General features: G+C 45.5%; 1 protein-coding gene across 1 annotated transcript; it reads left to right on the top strand.

Annotated features, from left to right (window-relative positions):
* Positions 1-9189: 9189 nt before the first annotated feature.
* Positions 9190-14975, top strand: LENG1 (leukocyte receptor cluster member 1). Its single transcript, XM_040432701.1, has 4 exons — positions 9190-9799; positions 11759-11941; positions 12018-12283; positions 14021-14975. Exons 1-4 carry the CDS (start codon positions 9668-9670, stop codon positions 14223-14225), a joined length of 786 nt encoding a protein of 261 aa, XP_040288635.1. The 5' UTR covers positions 9190-9667; the 3' UTR covers positions 14226-14975.
* Positions 14976-18493: the final 3518 nt, after the last annotated feature.

The following is an 18493-nucleotide window of genomic DNA, read 5'->3' as shown; positions in this document are numbered from 1 at the left end:
AGGGCCAACAAGTGCTAAGCATCTCTGGGAACTCCTTCAAGACTGTTGGAAGACCATTTCAGGGGACTACCTCTTGAAGCACTTGTTATATGGCCAAAATGTACACCAATGCCTCATCCAGCATAGAGGCAGGGCAGAGTGCTGGTTGCAGAGTGCTATTGCATTTGTATTTTGCGTTAGAATATGACATATTTTCAGTTGTTTCACACTTGTTTGTTATGTATATAATTCCACATGTGTTAATTCATAGTTTTGATGCCTTCATAGTCATGAAAATAAAGAAAACTCTTTGAATGAGAAGGTGTGTCCAAACTTTTGGTCTGTACTGTATATCGCACCCCTCTGTGTATCACACCTATCGATAGCACACCTATACTAGTCCTTAAAATTACTTTTGTGGCCCTATTAGCTAGCGTTTGGCGTCCCTAACAGTCTGTCCCTGCTCCACACAGCAACCTCTCCCTACACTGGCAAAACACAGAATGTAAAATGGCGGCCAGATCAGGTTTATTTATAAGGTAGGGGGTATGTCCATGTGCTGAAATGTCTCAATTGGCTGTCCTGTACCACCTGATGGATGTGTCAAGGGTCAAAGTTCTTCATAATGTAAAAGAATATGGCGGGCGCGAATTTCTCCATATGTTCGCATGTTCGGCGAATCGCGAACACGCAAAGTTCGCCGCGAAACGACCGCCGGGCAAACCGCAAGGCCATCTCTACTGGCCTGATCTCTAGTCACTCACGGCCACAAATACGATGGACTAATGTATTTGATCAGCACATATGGTTAATTGCAAGTTATGAGTTAGTAACTGGACTCTTGATTGTCAAAAAAGAATTATGCACACAATTGCAAGCACATAATTAGTAACACATGCATAAGGATATCCATATGCTAATAAACAAAGGGACATCCTCATACATTAGATGAAGTTCCCTTTCAGTCTGTTGTTTTTTCTATATATTTTTTGTACCGGCATTAGGTGTTGCCGTTGAAAGTGAGCACCTGGTGCATGTTGTGAGGTGTGTGAGCCAATACAAAATTACAATTATAGTAATAAAAAAAATGACCCAGCATTCTGGTAAGGGGCTATGTCACTAGTTTATGTAGTTTATAAGTCCCCTTATAATATGTGCCAGTGAAAACAATGCCCCCTAATCTGTACCAGTACAAAAAATATTCCCTTATAATGCGTGCCAGTACAAAAAATACACCATTACAATGTATGCCAGTACAAAAATGCCCCATTATTGTGTGCCAGTACAGAAAATGCCCCCTTATAATATGAACCAGTTCAAAATATAACCCCATATGTGGTCCAGAACAAAAATTCCCTTTATAATGCACGCCAGTAGAAAAAATATCCGTTATAATGTGTGCCAGTACAAAAAATGCTCCCTCTAACATGTGCCAGTACATAAAAATGCTCCTTATAACATGTGGCTGTACAAAACATACCCCTTTTTAGTGCCCCCAGTAGAACAAATGTCCCCATAGTGCTTCCCACAGTTATAATAATGACTCGCCCCCCCCCCCCCCCTGACCCATTATCCTGCCTGTGCCGCTTGCGCTGACCTGTTGTAGGGTACAGGCATTAGGCCCAAAGCTTTTATCAAAGGGAATGGTGGGGCAGAGAGACATTGCTCCTGTGCCCTGCTGCAGCATTTAACTGTATCTCTGTCCTGAGGAGTCAGGACAAGAAGCAGAGGTAGTAGAGAAAGTAGTGATATCCAGAAAACCATCCACCCGTTTTATTTTTTTTTGCAAAAAAAAAAGCATATAGAATATTCACATATAGGCTGTTAATATGTGATAAAAAAAAAAGAAATGATGGTAGTGTGCCTTTAAAGAAAAAAGCCAAAAGGGTGGAGAATCCCTAGCATAGTATGAGGACATAAAAGGGGCTGTCCCATCACAGACAATGGGGGCATATCGCTAGGATATGCCCCCATTGTCTGACAGGCGCGGGTCCCACCGCCGGCACCCCCACCTATATCAAGAATGGAGCCCCGAATGTATTGGAGGGCGCAGTGCACATGCGCAGCCGCCCTCCATTCATTTTCTATGGGGCCAGTGAAAATAGCTGGCTATTCCGTCAGGCCCATAGAAGTCAATGGGAGCGGTGGCCGGTCATGCGCGGTGCGCTCCTATTAACTTCTATGGGGAGCGCGCTTGGTGGTGGCCGGACCGGAGTCCTCCAGCCACCACCTTGCAGGGCTCCGTTCCCGATATAGGTGCGGGTCCCAGCGGTATAGGGACAGATCTGCTTTCCTATTAGCCAAAATAGTACAAAAAGATACTAAGCCATTTGACTAAAAGGAGTGATCAGAAAATCCAGGAGACTCACCGAAAGTGATCTGCTAGAATAGCGCTTTATTCACTAGTCTTAAACTAAACTAATTTGTCGTAAGATGTACAAAATTTATGAAGGGGAGCATGCCTCTTAATAAACCTGGTGTATCTATAACTATGTCAAAAGTGGAAATCTATGCAGGAAGAGATTTCTGCTACAACATGTAGGTTGCCAATTTCTGGAGCAAATTACCGTAAGTCTTACAGTCCACAGGTGGTCCCTCCCTTACACTAAACCCACCCACATTTATCATCACTTTGTGATGTGAGAAGTGTAAACTGCTAAATATTACAGATTATTATGCATAGGCAGCATCTGGAATCATTTATAACTTTGCTGAGGAGAGTGCATGCCTTCCCCCCACCTCTGGGCTGCTGTGTACCTAGGAGACCACACTCCTCGTCAATACATGAAGGACATTTATCATACATTAGTCTTCATCCCTCTGCGCCGGAGTGGGAGTGAGTGAGATGCAGATGCCTCTTAAAGGGAACCTGTCACCTCCAAAAACCATCCCACGCCACCAGCAGTACCTGACAGTAGCCAGCAGCGTGTTTCCGATGAAAATTTTCTTCCTGAAGGCCGATGCGGCAGCTCAGAAAACGTTCTTTCATCCCCCGCCCGACGCGCTTCTCCACACATGCTTGAAGTCAAGGGGGCAGCAGCCTCCTTGCTTCAAGTCAAGATAACCACGCCCCCTTCCCTGCCCCTTCGCTGTGACTGACAGCCGGCAGTTTGGCTAGCTTTGCCCAACGCTTGTCACGGCTGAGGGTGGGGTAAACCCTCAGCCTTGTGGTGTCAATAATAAAGGGTAGCTGCTGGGCCAGGACAGGAAACAGGGAGCAGGTCACCTCCTATAGCGTCCGTAAATCTGACCCTGACTCCTAGCTGTATGAGCCAACCCTGATGGTAGGAGGGCTCATACTCCGGAACCTAGGGTCCCTACTAGCCCTCAGGATAGCCCTGGAACTAGGAGCAGGGTAAGACGACCTGTTCCACCTAGGCACGGATGAACAGGGGTCTCACTGGCCAAGCTGCAAGGAATGGGGAACATATACAGCAGATGGCAATGGCAGGTAGTGAAACTAGTACAACACCTACCTGCCACAGACTGGAACCCGTGCACAAGTGCTAATGTCCACACCAAATACAAAAGGACACAGCACACACACAAATCACACAGGAACCCAGAAACCATAAGCTGCAATAAACATAGAGACACCACTAGACATATAATAAGATAAAAACATCTATGTCTAAACATTACTTATGACCACAAGGGTGGCCCTCACTGGACAGATGGTATAATACCAGGAGGCTGACTCCAGCATAAACATGGCTGAAGTACCCCTCAGCTACAGGAATCCAGCGGAAGCTAAATAGCCCAAGTAGCCACACCCACACAGACATAGAAACATAGAATGTGTCGGCAGATAATAACCATTTGGCCCATCTAGTCTGCCCAATATACTGAATACTATGGATAGCCCTCGGCCCTTATCTTATATGAAGGATGGCCTTATGCCTATCCCATGCATGCTTAAACTCCTCCACTGTATTTGCAGCTACCACTTCTGCAGGAAGGCTATTCCATGCATCCACTACTCTCAGTAAAGTAATACTTCCAGATATTACTTTTAAACCTTTGCCCCTCTAATTTAAAACGATGTCCTCTTGTAGCAGTTTTTCTTCTTTTAAATATTCTCTCCTCTTTTACCTTGTTGATTCCCTTTATGTATTTAAAAGTTTCTATCATATCCCCTCTGTCTCGTCTTTCTTCCAAGCTATACATGTTAAGGTCCTTTAATCTTTCCTGGTAAGTTTTATCCTGCAATCCATGTACCAGCTTAGTAGCTCTTCTCTGAACTCTCTCTAGAGTATCTATATCCTTCTGGAGATATGGCCTCCAGTACTGCGCACAATACTCCAAATGAGGTCTCACTAGTGCTCTGTAGAGCGGCATGAGCACCTCCCTCTTTCTACTGGTAATTCCTCTTGCTATACACCCAAGCATTCTGCTAGCATTTCCTGCTGCTCTGTGACATTGTCTGCCTACCTTTAAGTCTTCTGAAATAATGATCCCTAAATCACTTTCCTCAGATACTGAGGTTAGGACTGTATCACTGATTTTATATTCTGCTCTTGGGTTTTTACGTCCCAGGTGCATTATCTTGCACTTATCAACATTAAGTTTTAGTTGCCATATTTTTGACCATTCCTCTAGTTTTCCTAAGTCCTTTTCCATTTGGTGTATCCCTCCAGGAACATCAACCCTGTTACAAATCTTTGTGTCATCAGCAAAAAGACACACCTTACCATCGAGGCCTTCTGAAATTTCGCTGATAAAGATATTAAACAATATGGGTCCCAGAACAGATCCCTGAGGTACCCCACTGGTAACAAGACCTTTGTCTGAATATACTCCATTGACTACAACCCTCTGTTGCCTGTCCCTCAGCCACTGCCTAATCCATTCAACAATATGGGAGTCCAAGCCCAAAGACTGCACTTTATTGATAAGCCTTCTATGTGGGACAGTATCAAAAGCCTTACTAAAGTCTAGATAAGCGATGTCTACAGCACCTCCTCCATCTATTATTTTAGTCACCCAATCAAAAAAATCAATAAGATTAGTTTGACATGATCTCCCTGAAGTAAACCCATGCTGTTTTTCATCTTTCAATCCATGGGATTTTAGATGTTCCACAATCCTCTCCTTAAGTATGGTTTCCATTAATTTCCCCACTATTGATGTCAGGCTTACTGGCCTATAGTTGCCCGATTCCTCCCTACTACCTTTCTTGTGAATGGGCACAACATTTGCTAATTTCCAATCTTCTGGGACGACTCCTGTTGCCAGTGATTGGTTAAATAAATCTGTTAATGGTTTTGCTAGTTCACCGCTGAGCTCTTTTAATAGCTTTGGGTGTATCCCATCAGGCCCCTGTGACTTATTTGTATTAATTTTAGACAACTGACTTAGAACCTTTTCCTCTGTAAAGACACATGCATCAAAAGATTCATTAGTCTTCTTTCCTAACTGAGGTCCTTCTCCTTCATTTTCCTTTGTAAAAACTGAACAGAAATATTCATTGAGGCAGTCAGCTAGTTCTTTATCTTCTTCCATATACCTTCCTTCTTTTGTTTTTAATTTGGTAATTCCTTGTTTTAGTTTCCTTTTTTCATTTATGTATCTGAAGAATGCCTTATCGCCTTTTTTCCCTGACTGAGCTAATTTCTCTTCTGCCTGTGCTTTAGAAGCTCTTATAACTTGTTTGGCCTCTCTCTGCCTAATCTTATAAATTTGCCTGTCATCCTCGTTTTTTTTTTTTTTTATAATTCCTAAATGCTATATTTTTGTTTTTAATGATTTTGGCCACTTCTGCTGAGTACCACAGTGGTCTCTTCCTTTTTTTGCTTTTACTGACAAGCCTAATGCAATTTTCTGTTGCCTTCAATAGTGCCACTTTTAAGTAGTCCCATTTCTCCTGGACTCCAATGAAACTGTTCCAATCTGATAGGGACTCGTATACCACTAATCTAATTTTAGAAAAGTCTGTTTTTCTAAAATCTAAAACTTTTGTTTTTGTGTGGTGTGACTCAGTCACTGTACTTATAGTAAACCACACTGACTGGTGATCACTAGATCCCAAGCTTTCCCCTACAGTAATATCAGTGTTCACACACTAAGAAGGGAGTTAACCCTTCCTACACCAGGCAAAGAACGGAAACCACTTAAAGGGAAATACACACATAAACACCACACTCCACCTGTTACCGCCGGCATTGGCATGCGTGGCAACCATGTCCTGGGAACCAGCCAGAAGGCCGAGACACTGCCACCACATGCACAGAACACCACACGTTACCGCGAGCAACCGCAAGTGAAGGGAAAATGTCACAGTGCACACCATACAGACAAAAGGAACACCTACAAAGACAGGTTGCCAGGTGCAACCGCATGCCCTTAACAGCAAGCTGCCTAGCAACAGCTCAGGACGCTATACTGTGAATAACATCCTGTTGCCAGTGGCAACCACACGTGAGGCCATATACTTCAGCCCTCACCTGTGATTGATAAAAAGACCAGACCGCGGCAACAGCATGCGGGTCCAGGAGTCACGACCATGAGCAGTGAAGGGGCCAGTCACAGTGAAGGGGCAGGGAAGGGGGCGTGGTTACCGTGACTTGAAGCAAGGAGGCCGCTGTCCCCTTGACTTTAAGCATGTGTGGAGGAGCACAGGCCGGAACAGCCTGCCGGAGTCCACTGCCGCTAGTGTGAAACTAGCCTTAGGCCTCTTGCACACGACTGTATGGCTTTTTCAGTATTTTGCGGTCCGCAAAAAATACGGATGACGTCCATGTGCATTTCGTTTTTTGTGGAACGGAACAGCTGGCCCCTGATAGAACGGTACTATCCTTGTCCGTTATGTGGACAATAATAGGACATGTTCTATCTTTGAACGGAACAGAAATACAGAAACGGAAGGCATACGGAGTACCTTCCGCTTTTTTGCGGATCTATTGAAATGAATGGTTCTGTATACAGTCCATATACGGAACGCAAAAAACGGAACGTAAACAGGAAAAAAATACTTTCGAGTGCAAGAGGTCTTCACAGAGAATGCTATCAGTCACTGATAACACTTCCCCTGTGTACAGCTTTCAGTGACTGACAGCTATCTCTTTGGCCTCTTTCACACGGGCGTTACGGGAAAATGTGTGGGTGCGTTACGGGAACACCCGCGATTTTTCTGCACAAGTGCAAAACATTGTAATGCGTTTTGCACTCGCATGAGAAAAATCGCACGTGTTTGGTACCCAAACCCGAACTTCTTCACAGAAGTTCGGGCTTGGGATCGGAGTTCTGTAGATTGTATTATTTTCCCTTATAACATGGTTATAAGGGAAAATAATAGCATTCTGAATACAGAATGCATAGTAAAATAGCACTGGAGGGGTTAAAAAAAAATAAAAAAAAATTTAACTCACCTTAGTCCACTTGTTCGCGGCCCGGCATCTCCTTCTCGTTTCATCTGATCTCTGTGCAGCAACAGGACCTTTGGTGACGTCATTCCGGTCATCACATGACCCATCACCATGGTAAAAGATCATGTGACGTACCATGTGATGACCGGAGTGACGTCATCAAAGGTCCTGTAACTGTATTTAATGCTCTCCACAGGCCCTATTCAACAAAGGAGACAGAAGGAGATCCCACGCAGCGCGATCAAGTGGACTAAGGTGAGTTAAATTATTATTATTATTTTTTTAACCCCTCCAGCGCTAGTTTACTATGCATTCTGTATTCAGAATGCTATTATTTTCCCTTATAACCATGTTATAAGGGAAAATAATAATGATCGGGTCTCCATCCCGATCGTCTCCTAGCAACCGTGCGTGAAAATCGCACCGCATCCGCACTTGTTTGTGGATGCTTGCGATTTTCACGCAACCCCATTCACTTCTATGGGGCCTGCGTTGCGTGAAAAACGTAGAATATAGAGCATGCTGCGATTTTCACGCAACGCACAAGTGATTCGTGAAAATCACCGCTCATCTGAACAGCCCCATAGAAATGAATGGGTCGGTATTCAGTGCGGGTGCAATGCGTTCAACTCACGCATCGCATCCGCGCGGAATACTCGCCCGTGTGAAAGGGGCCTTTGTATACACACTTAGGACTCCTGCACACAACTGTATGATTTTGCGGTCCGTTTTAAACGGATCCGTTTAAAAAAAAAAATTGTTTCAGTAGTGTTTCCGATCCGTTTGGTTCCCGTTTGTGATCCGTTTTTTGCGAATCGCAAACAGAAACGGAAGCATACAATAATGTTAAAACAATTTTAAGTACACAAAAAAATTAGGCTGGGCATAAAATTTTCAATAGATGGTTCCGCAAAAACGGAACGAATATGGAAGACATATGGATGCATTCCGTATGCATTCTGTTTTTTTTGCTGACCCATTGACTTGGATGGAGCCACGGATCGTTATTTGCGGGCAATAATAGTACATGTTCTATCTTTCAACGAAACGGAAAAACGGAAACGGAATGCATACGGAGTACATAACCTTTTTTGCGGAACCATTAAAATGAATGGTTCCGTATAAGGACCGTATACAGACATACAAAAAATGGCTCGTAAATGGAAAAAAAAAAAAATGGTTGTGTGCAGGAGGCCTAAGGGTGCATTCACACGACCGTTAGTGTTTTGCAGTCCGCAAATTGCGGATCCGCAAAACACGGATACCGGCCGTGTACGTTCCGCAATTTGCGGACCGCACATGGCCAGCGCTATATAGAGAATGCCTAAGCTTGTCTGCGGTTGCGGACAAGAATAGGACATGCTCTATCTTTTTTGCGGGGTCACGGAACAGAACAACGGATGCGGACAGCACACGGTGTGCTGTCCGCATCTTTTGCAGTCTCATTGAAATGAATGGGTCCGCACCCGTTCCGCAAATTTGCGGAACGGATGCGTATCCATTTATACGGACGTCTGAGTGCACCCTTACACAGAGAATGCTATCAATCACTGATAACACCTCCCCTGTGTACAACTATCAGTGATGACCAGTCCATTCATTCTGATTCTCTACAGGGACGGATCTCCGAACAGTATTAATCCAAAGTAATGATGTAACATCTGAAGCTTCGCTCTTCTCTAGGAAGGACCATTTGATGTAGCTATTAACCTGCGGCTGCTTTAAACCCACGTGACTATAGCATGTCATGTGACCCTGTGACATCACAAGGTCCTTACGGCACACAGACTTTGGATTTTTTTGGGGGGTGCGGATGGTAAAGGGGTGATTAAAATGCCATCCTGAGTATGTATAACCCCTTCAGCTGTCACCAGGACTCTTTGTGCCATGTTGAGGACTGCGTTTTCTTCTGTAGGAATTCTCCTTTTTATGTTTTCACTTAACCAATACAGATATTGAACTTCTCGTGAGAGCAGCACCAGCCTCAGTGCCCTGCAGCTGACTGAATTATAGCTGGCAGCTAATCCATCCTGGCAAAGCTGAACATTCCCAAATCAAACATGGCCGACCCAACAGTTCGAATTGACGACTTCCACCCACGTGATTCTATGGGATCACATGATTGTACCAATTTCCCAATAGAAGCGTAGCGCGTTATGATGACGTTTTGGCTCGCTAGCGAATCATCACCTTTTTTGGCGAGGAAGTCCCGTACAATGTAAACAAGCGCTGGAAGAAGACCTCACCGCTGAATACTTGTACAGCCCGGGGGGCTACAGGGGCGGGGCTTGTTACTTACTGAGTATTAACCACGTGACCCGAAGATGAATATCCTGCCGAAAAAGAGCTGGCATGTGCGCAATAAGGACAACGTTGCGCGAGTGCGGAGAGATGAAGCCCAGGCCGCGGAGGAGGAGCGACAGCGCGGGAAGAGGGCGGAGCTAGCAGAGCAAGAGGTGGGTCAGAATCAGGCATCAAGGTGTTCCTGCTATTTTATCGCTTTGAACGTCATCCTAATTGTCAAAGTTGTCACTGTTACCATTGTTTTGCTCTCCCCCCCCGCCCATATCAAGAAAGATCAGTCATTTTCCCCAAAAAACTACCAAAAGTGGTGTCAACCCTCCTGTTCAAGTTAAAAACAAAACGGCTGTATCCATAAGGTTATCCAGTCCCCAATAATAATAATAACCTGTTGTGACCAGAAGGAGGGGCTGGCGAGCCATGATTATTCTGGAGGGGTAATGAGAGGCAACGCCAGTTCCTCAGGATAGGTCCTCAGGATGTGATTGGTGGGGGTACTGGCACCCCCTGCCAATCAGCGGTTTGAAGAAGCCGGGGATGCTCTCCTCATGAATGTGACGCCACTGGCCTAGGAAGAGGCGATGGCGCTCACCTGAGGGCGTCCGACTTCCAGCATCCCAACCAATCAGATACTGAGGACCTATCCTGAAGATATGTCATCAGTAGTGTTGAGCTAACTTGTGTTTTAAGTTCGGCGTCTAAAGTTCGGGTTCGGGTTATCAAAGAATCGCGTTATGGATTCTAAATTCCGTTATGGTCCGTGGTAGCGGAATCCATAACGCGATTCTTTGATAACCCGAACTGTAGATGCCGAACACTAGTCATCAGTATAAAACAGTCAGACAACCCCTTTAATAAAGGCACGTCTTCTGTATAGGATCCTCACCTCTTGGTCAGATTGGAGAGAAAGAGTGTCTCTCTCTGCGGACCTGGGCGTTACACAGACAGCCCATTGATTTGAATGGGTAATAGCTGTAATACTTAATTCCCCATGAGGTGGCGCTGCGGGGAAATAAAACTCTTACTGCAAGGTTTCCCACAGGATATGTTGGATTACTTGGCGGATATTTCTCCTGCTGTTTATATGGCAGCACTGCCCTCCACTGAACCTAATGTTGCAGCGGTGCTCACCCCGATCCACCATGCAGCTGGCACCAGAGGGATTCAGGGTGCAGCACCTTCAGTTCTAGAATCAATTTGGGTCTGAGCTCACTAACTGTCCCAGAGATACGCTGGATTTGCCCTTTGAGGGTATGCTCACATGTAGCAGATACGCTGTGTATTTTCTGACACAGAATCGCATGTGGAAAATTCTCCATGTTTTACAGTAGCAGAAAAAAGTAAATGAGATTATGTTTTTAAAGGGGTTCTCCAGGAACGAGTTAAAATGGCCGCCAGCAGCCTGTCCTACAATCTGACTAGGACTAGTTGCCCCCACTTGCAGAGCTGACTGAGGAGGGAGCGTGGCCTCACGGCTCTGCTCCGCAATAGATGGAAATGATGCAATCCTTCCAACCATTAATCATCATGGCTGAGCAGCCTGACAGGAACGCTCACCAGTTTGTAGCATATGCAAGTACCAGAGCTTCGCCCCCTCAACCCCCCTCCCTAGGCAGCTCTGCAGGGGAGGCGCCCAGCCCTGCTTACACTGTAGGACAGGTTGCTTCCAGCCATTTAATCTCATCCACATGCTGCATAAAAATCTTCTTCATTGGAAATTGATTTGCGGTACAGATTTTAAATCTGCCGCTTGTCGATTTACGTTACAGATTTTCATTGGGGATTTTACCCTTTGCAAAAAGTGAAAACGGTGTCAAATCTATTGCATTTTTGTAATGAAATCCGCAACAAAAACTGCGCTATTTAGTGGAATTCCAGCATAAAATCTGTCGATTTTCAGTCCCATGTGATCCTACCCAAAGGAATATTAGATCCTTCATATGTATGTTTCATAGTAGAGGTGCATGGAGCGGCATGCTCGACCTGCTGCTTCATTCAGCACCCCCACAGATCTAATAGTTATCTCCTATACTGTGGATAGGGGATTACTTGATGTAACTGGAATACCCCTTTAGTATATCACATCATTTGTCTGTATCCATTTCATATTTCAGGCTCGTACTGACTTTCTGCGTAAAAAGGCTCGCTCGTCACTACCAGAGACATCTACGGCCAGGTCAACAGTGGTGGACGTGTACGAAGAGTCTGGCCACATCAATTTATTTCAAGATGTTCAGGAGGGCAAAGGGACCACCCAAGGAAACAAGGAATATGAAGAAGAGAAACGCAGAGAGAAGGTGATTTCTGCTCGATCAGAGTTTGTCCATTTATTACGGGAGAAAATGTATTCATTTTAAATATTGGTTCTCCTAGGAACGTCAAGAAAAAGCTTTGGGGATTCTGACTTACTTAGGACAGAGTGCAGCAGAAGCCCAGACATGTCGCCCCTGGTACCAAGAGGTTCCTGTTCCTCAAAAGAAGGAAAAAGATGATACGGCAAAGGATGAAAAGCTGAAACGGATGCTGGATCCTATGACTGAAATGGAAAAATACCTTCATAAGAAAACGGGGGAGAAAAAGAGGCCCTCTGGTAAAAAAGAGCACAAGAAAGTGAAGGAGAAAGGAAATGATAAGAAGGGGTAAGTGAGGCTCCACATAGGTGCATTAAATAAACTGTACCTTATTGGTTGGTTTCACAAGACCCAAACTGTAGCCTAGATTTACTAATCCTGACCACCTAGATCAGGGCTGGCCAACCTGCGGCCCTCCAGCTATTGTAAAACTACAATTCCCACCATGCACTGTTGTAGGCTGTCTGGGCATGCTGGGAGTTGTAGTTTTGCAACAGCTGGAGAGCCGCAGGTTGGCCAGCCCTGACCTAGATAAACCAAATTGATGCAGATACATTAGTAAATCTGGGCCAGTGGGTTTAAAGAGGTATTCCCATCACAAACAATGGGGGCATATCGCTAGGATATGCCCCCATTGTCTGATGGGACCCGCACCTACAATGTGAATATGGAGCGGGGAAATGAACGGAGGGCGCACTGCGCATGCGCAGCCACCCTACATTCATGTCTATAGGGCCGTCGAAAATAGCCGAGCACTGGGTCGGCTACTTCCGTCTGCCCCATAGAAATGAATGGGAGCAGGGGCCACGCATGCGCGGTGCGCTCCCATTCACTTCTATGGGAGCAGCGCTTGGTGGTGGACGGACCCCGGGGTCTTCCAGCCACAGCTCTCCCTGCTCCATTCTCGTTGTAGGAGCGGGTCCTGCACCTATCAGACAATGAGGGCATATCCTAGCTATATACCCCATTGTCTGTGATGGGAATACCCCTTTAAGGGATTGTACAGCCATCGCAATTGTTTTAAAAAGCCTATTTCCTGATCCCTTGCTGCTCCCAAGCTATGGATACCTTCAGGGACAATAAAAATTTTTTTTTTTATGATTGCATTTTACTCATTTTGGGCTAAAAATCATTTTTACTACTGGTCTTTATAAAAAGTATTCAGCAGTTTTGGTAATGAAGTGTTAAAGGGCTTTTCTCACCTCGTCGTTACTAAGGGGAGATGAGACACAGGTCCCGACCACCTTCTGGCCAGGAAACAGCAGATCGCTCCGGCGCACAATGGTATGGGTATGGGACGGCTTTTTGTAATTAAACCTGCTTACCGCTGCTGTTGAGACAGAGAGCTGGTAAACATGAAAAGAAGGCAGCGCTGGCACGGTGCGCGCCCTCTCTTCAACCAGCTGATCGGCCAGGGTGTTAGACCCCCCCCCCCGTCAATCTGATATTGATGACCTATCCTGAGGATAGGTCATCAATAAAAATAACTTGGACAACCCCTTTAATTTACTTCAGCTTGAGGCCTCATGCACACGGCCGTTGTTTTGGTCCGCATCCGAGTTGCAGTTTTGGCGACTTGGACCCATTCACATCAATGTTGCTCCGTTGCGTAATCCGCCCAAAAAAAAAATAACATGTCCTATTCTTGTCTGCGCTTTGCGGACAAGAATAGGCAGTTATATTAAAGGCTGTCCGTGCTGTTCCTCAAATTGCGGAACGCACACGGACGCCATCCTTGTTTTGCGGACCGCAAAACACACACCGGTCGTGTGCATGTAGCCTGACTCTGTAGAATAGGATGGGTGTTCCTTTGCTCCTCTCCTTCTATGAAGGCATACTTTCCACATCTTGCACTCTAGGCCCTCTTTTGACGCAATATGATTTTTGTAATCTTTTTTGTTTTAATGTTATGCCTCGTATAGTATTGAATCTTTCTGTGGAAAGTAACAAATATAAGATTAGTGAATGTTTAGAGGTGTAAAGCTGCAGTAATGGCTGCTGATTTCACTCTCTTCAACCACACAGGGGATCCAAACCATCCATGGAACAGCTGAGGCAAGAGCGGTTGAAGAGAGAAGCTGCAGAGAGAGCGCGTGCTGAGGCTCTGCTGTCTGGTAGAAAGGACCAGCCAGCGCCAGAACTGGAGATAGACGACAGAAAGCGACGATACAACTCCCAATTCAACCCTCAGTTGGCGCGAAAACCCAAAGTACGAGAAGAACATTGGTGATTAGCCAACACAGGGCCGTTGGTTCTGTGCCATCTCAGGAGGACTTAGTCATTGACGTATTTACAGTTGGTTACGATGTGGGAATTCCCATTTATAGGCCTCATACATGTAAGGATGGATTCATTTCAGCTAATATATATACCATTATACAAATCTGATACTTCTGCTGCTTTCATTAGAGTAACAATGTAAAAGGAACACTCATCCGTCCAAACCTTATTATCCAGGGTAGAAGAAGCTCATTGTGCCATGTAGACACTGGGTGTATTTTAGCATCTGTGTACTGGTGGTGGTTACCCATCCGATACATTAAGGGCAATTTCGCACGAGCATTTTAATTCCAGGAGACACTGGGAGATGTATTTCCCAGACTGAACACTGTTCCTCTGAAGTAAACTCGCAGCATCATAATGATTTATGATGCTGTGAATTCCCATCTCATCGTGAGTCTACCGAACTGGAGTCACAGCATTATGTGACTACAGTTCAGCAGACTCACAGCATCATATATCATTATTATACTGCAAGTTCACTTTATAGGAGTAGTGTTCAGTCCAGGATATACAAGTACATCTACAACACGGAGCGGTTTTTCCCAGACGGAATATGATTACATGAAACTGGTCTAAAGGAGGAATACACCAGTAATAGTATTCATTTCAGTGACACTACTGTCAGATACACTGTAGTTGTTAGGAGACGCACAGCTCCTAATTATAGTGCTGCCTCTTGGCCAGTCCTTGTGTCAGAACTGGAATGTACATCAGCTAGGAGCTAGTGTAAACCTTAAAGGGTTTCTGTCACCTGAAAAATGGGTATTAAGCTGGCTGACATTAGCGATGTGCCAATGTCAGCTGAACATAACTATATTAGTGCCATCTCACTGCCTAAAGCCTTTATTGAGAAAAACTAACTTTAATAATATGCTAATTAGCCTCTAGGAGCAGGAGGAGGGCGTTGTTCCTGCACCTAGAGGCTCCGTTCTCCCACCTCTGGCCACGCTCTGCTACACTAGATTGACAAGGCCAGGCAGCCTTCACCTCCTCCTGCTGGTCCTGTGCTCTGGGAAGATCTCGCGCCGTTCAGTATTCGGCGCAGGCGCAGAGAGGAAGCTGGCAGCCGGCGAGTGCCCTTCACTCACTGCGCCTGCGCCGTATACTGAACAGGACGGCGCAGGCGCGATTTTTACACTGCAGACACAGCCGGAGGTAGGAGACAAACGATGCCGGCCCCTGTCAATCTAGTGTAGCAGGGCGTGGCCAGAGGTGGGTGAACGGAGCCTCTAGGAGCAGGGGCAACAATCTGCATGACTGGGGCCAGTTAAAAACAACAGACAAAAAAAGTCCTTTATTATCGTCAGTGGGGTCCGTCTGACAACATGGTTTCAGATAGGCCTCATGCACACGACCGTTGTGTGCGTCCGTTCCGTTTTCCGTGATTTTCTGCGGACCCATTGACTTTCAATGGGTCCATGGAAAACTCGGAAAATGCACCGTTTGTCATCCGCGTCCGTGATCCGTGTTTCCAGCCCGTCAAAAAAATATGACCTGTCCTATTTTTTTGACTGACAACGGTTCGGTGACCCATTCAAGTCAATGGGTCCGTGAAAAAACGCGGAGGCACACAAGATTTGGACCTTTGGCAGGTCTGCATTTAATTATACCTACGGGTTTACAGGCAGCACAGCAGACCCTGAAATCTTTTTTGTTTCCTGCCAGCCTTAGGGTCACCTCAGCGTCAGGACTCCCAGTGTAACTGCCCTCCCCAAGGAGTGGTACACTGAAGGGGGTGACCCTGCTTGGGGAGGCATTCCTTCGGCAGACATGTTGGGAAACCCTTGTCTCGGCCACGTCACCTCTTTCTCCCATTCTCACACCTTTGTTTTGCTGGGGGAACCTAGGTGGTTCTGTGCTATCCAGGCACGTGAATGGGGCATATTCCTCCCTTAGGCCCCTTTCACACGGGTGAGATTTCCGCGCAGGTGCAATGCGTGAGGTGAACGCATTGCACCCGCACTGAATCCGGACCCATTCATTTCTATGGGGCTGTGCAGATGAGCGGGGATTTTCACGCATCACTTGTGCGTTGCGTGAAAATCGCAGCATGCTCCTCTTTGCGCGTTTTTTCACGCAACGCAGGCCCCATAGAAGTGAATAGGGCTGCGTGAAAATCGCAAGCATCCGCAAGCAAGTGCGGATGCGGTGCGATTTTTCACGCACTGTTGCTAGGAGACGATCGGGATGGGTACCCGATCTTTATTATTTTCCCTTATAACATGGTTATAAGGGAAAATAATAGCATTCTTAATACAGAATGCTTAGTAAAATAGCACTGGAGGGGTTAAAAATGTTTTTTTAAATAATTTAACTCACCTTAATCCACTTGTTCGCAGCCCGGCTTCTCTTCTGTCTTCATCTTTGCTGTGCACAGGAAAAGGACCTGTGGTGACGTCACTGTGCTCATCACATGATCCATCACCATGGTAATGGATCATGTGACGGACCATGTGATGAGCGCAGTGACATCACCACAGGTCCTTTTCCTGTGCACAGCAAAGATGAAGACAGAAGAGAAGCCGGGCTGCGCGAACAAGTGGATTAAGGTGAGTTAAAAAAAATATATATATATATTTTTTTTAACCCCTCCAGCCCCATTGTACTATGCATTCTGTATTTTAGAATGCTATTATTTTCCCTTATAACATGGTTATAAGGGAAAATAATACTATCTCCACAACACCTAACCCAAACCCGAACTTCTGTGAAGAAGTTCGGGTACCATACATGCCGATTTTTCTCACACGCGTGCGAAACGCATTACAATGTTTTGCACTCGCGTGGAAAAATCATGCATGTTCCTGCAACGCACCCGCATCTTTTCCCGCAACGCCCGTGTGAAACCAGCCTTAGGGTGCTGGCATGCGCAGCAGATTTTGTGGCGGAAAATTCTGCGACTGAAAATCAGTTCCACTAATTTGAATGGGGCAGCAAGCACATGAATTTCTGCAAGGTAAATGGAACTGATTTTCAGTCGCAGAATTTTCTGCCACAAACTCTGCCGCATGTGTATGGGAGGTAAAACCTGCCTAATTTAAAATGAAATTGAAAAAACTAAAATTATAATTAAAATAAGGTTTTAACATTTTAATTTCATCTAGTGTCTGCAAAATGCATGGCAAAAGTAAAAAGAACATTCAATTTCTCCATTTGAATTTTCTTTTCCAAGTCCAGTGTGGGTCATAAGTGTCAAAAATAAATGTAAAAATAAATAGCCTTTTTCATTTAAAATTTCCATTTCTATTGCCATTTCAATTTTTGCCTCAGGCACCGCAAAAGCAATGTGCTTCCCTGGCCACAAAGCACTGAGGTAAGGGGGCCCAAGCTGAACTCTTGCATCGGGGGGCATGAGCCTTTAGCTACGCCACTGCCTTCGGCACTCCAGCTGCTGTGAAACTACAACTCCCAGCATGCACATTTACTCAGCTGTTCTTGTAACTCCCATAGATGTAAAAGGAGGATTCTGGGAGTTGTAGTTTCAGTACAGTTGGAGCGCCGGAGGTTGCCGATCCCCAGCCTACCATATTGATATATGGCAGTGCACAATACAGTTCTGTGTGGTGCAGTCCTGACAAAAGAACAGGCGCGGGTCCGTCATTTTGTAAATCTGCAGCAGTAAAATCCACAGCAAATCAAGCCACTGAATTAAAATCCACACCGCAGTCCAATCTGTGCAGTGAATTTTGTTCGTAACATGTGGCTGAGACTCTTTGAAATGATATGCACTTTGCTGGCACGTAAACGCTGTGGACCTGCCACCATATACTTGTGTGCAGCAAATCTACAGCGTTTATGTCCAGTGTGACATGATGTGCCCTAATATTTCCATGTAGCTATAGGGTGGGCCCCAGGCACCCCAGTCCAACAATGGCACCAGGTGAATTCACTTGGTTTCTGGAGCTCCTGCACTCAATTGGTTCCCTGTCCCTCCATTCTGGGCGCTTCTCTGTGACGTAGAGGATGTCATCGCACTGCCTGCGACGTTACACCAGAGCAGGCCTGTCTGCATCACTGCATGATCATCGTGGGACCCCTCTATGACAGGTTCGTTGAGACAGTCCTTCCCTTTTCTGTTCATGTGCCCGAAAACTGACCCCTGGCCCTAATACTGCTCCAAACTGTAATATTGACCCCTTACCCTAATACTGAGACAGAACCTTACTATAATACTGACCCTAACCTTATTACTATTCCTAATCCGGACTCCTAACT

The sequence above is a fragment of the Bufo bufo genome, chromosome 1 (genome assembly GCF_905171765.1).
Source record: "Bufo bufo chromosome 1, aBufBuf1.1, whole genome shotgun sequence".
Taxonomy (NCBI): Eukaryota; Metazoa; Chordata; class Amphibia; order Anura; family Bufonidae; genus Bufo; species Bufo bufo.
Note: the sequence above shows the minus strand (reverse complement) of the source record. Positions and strands in the feature narration are given on the sequence as shown.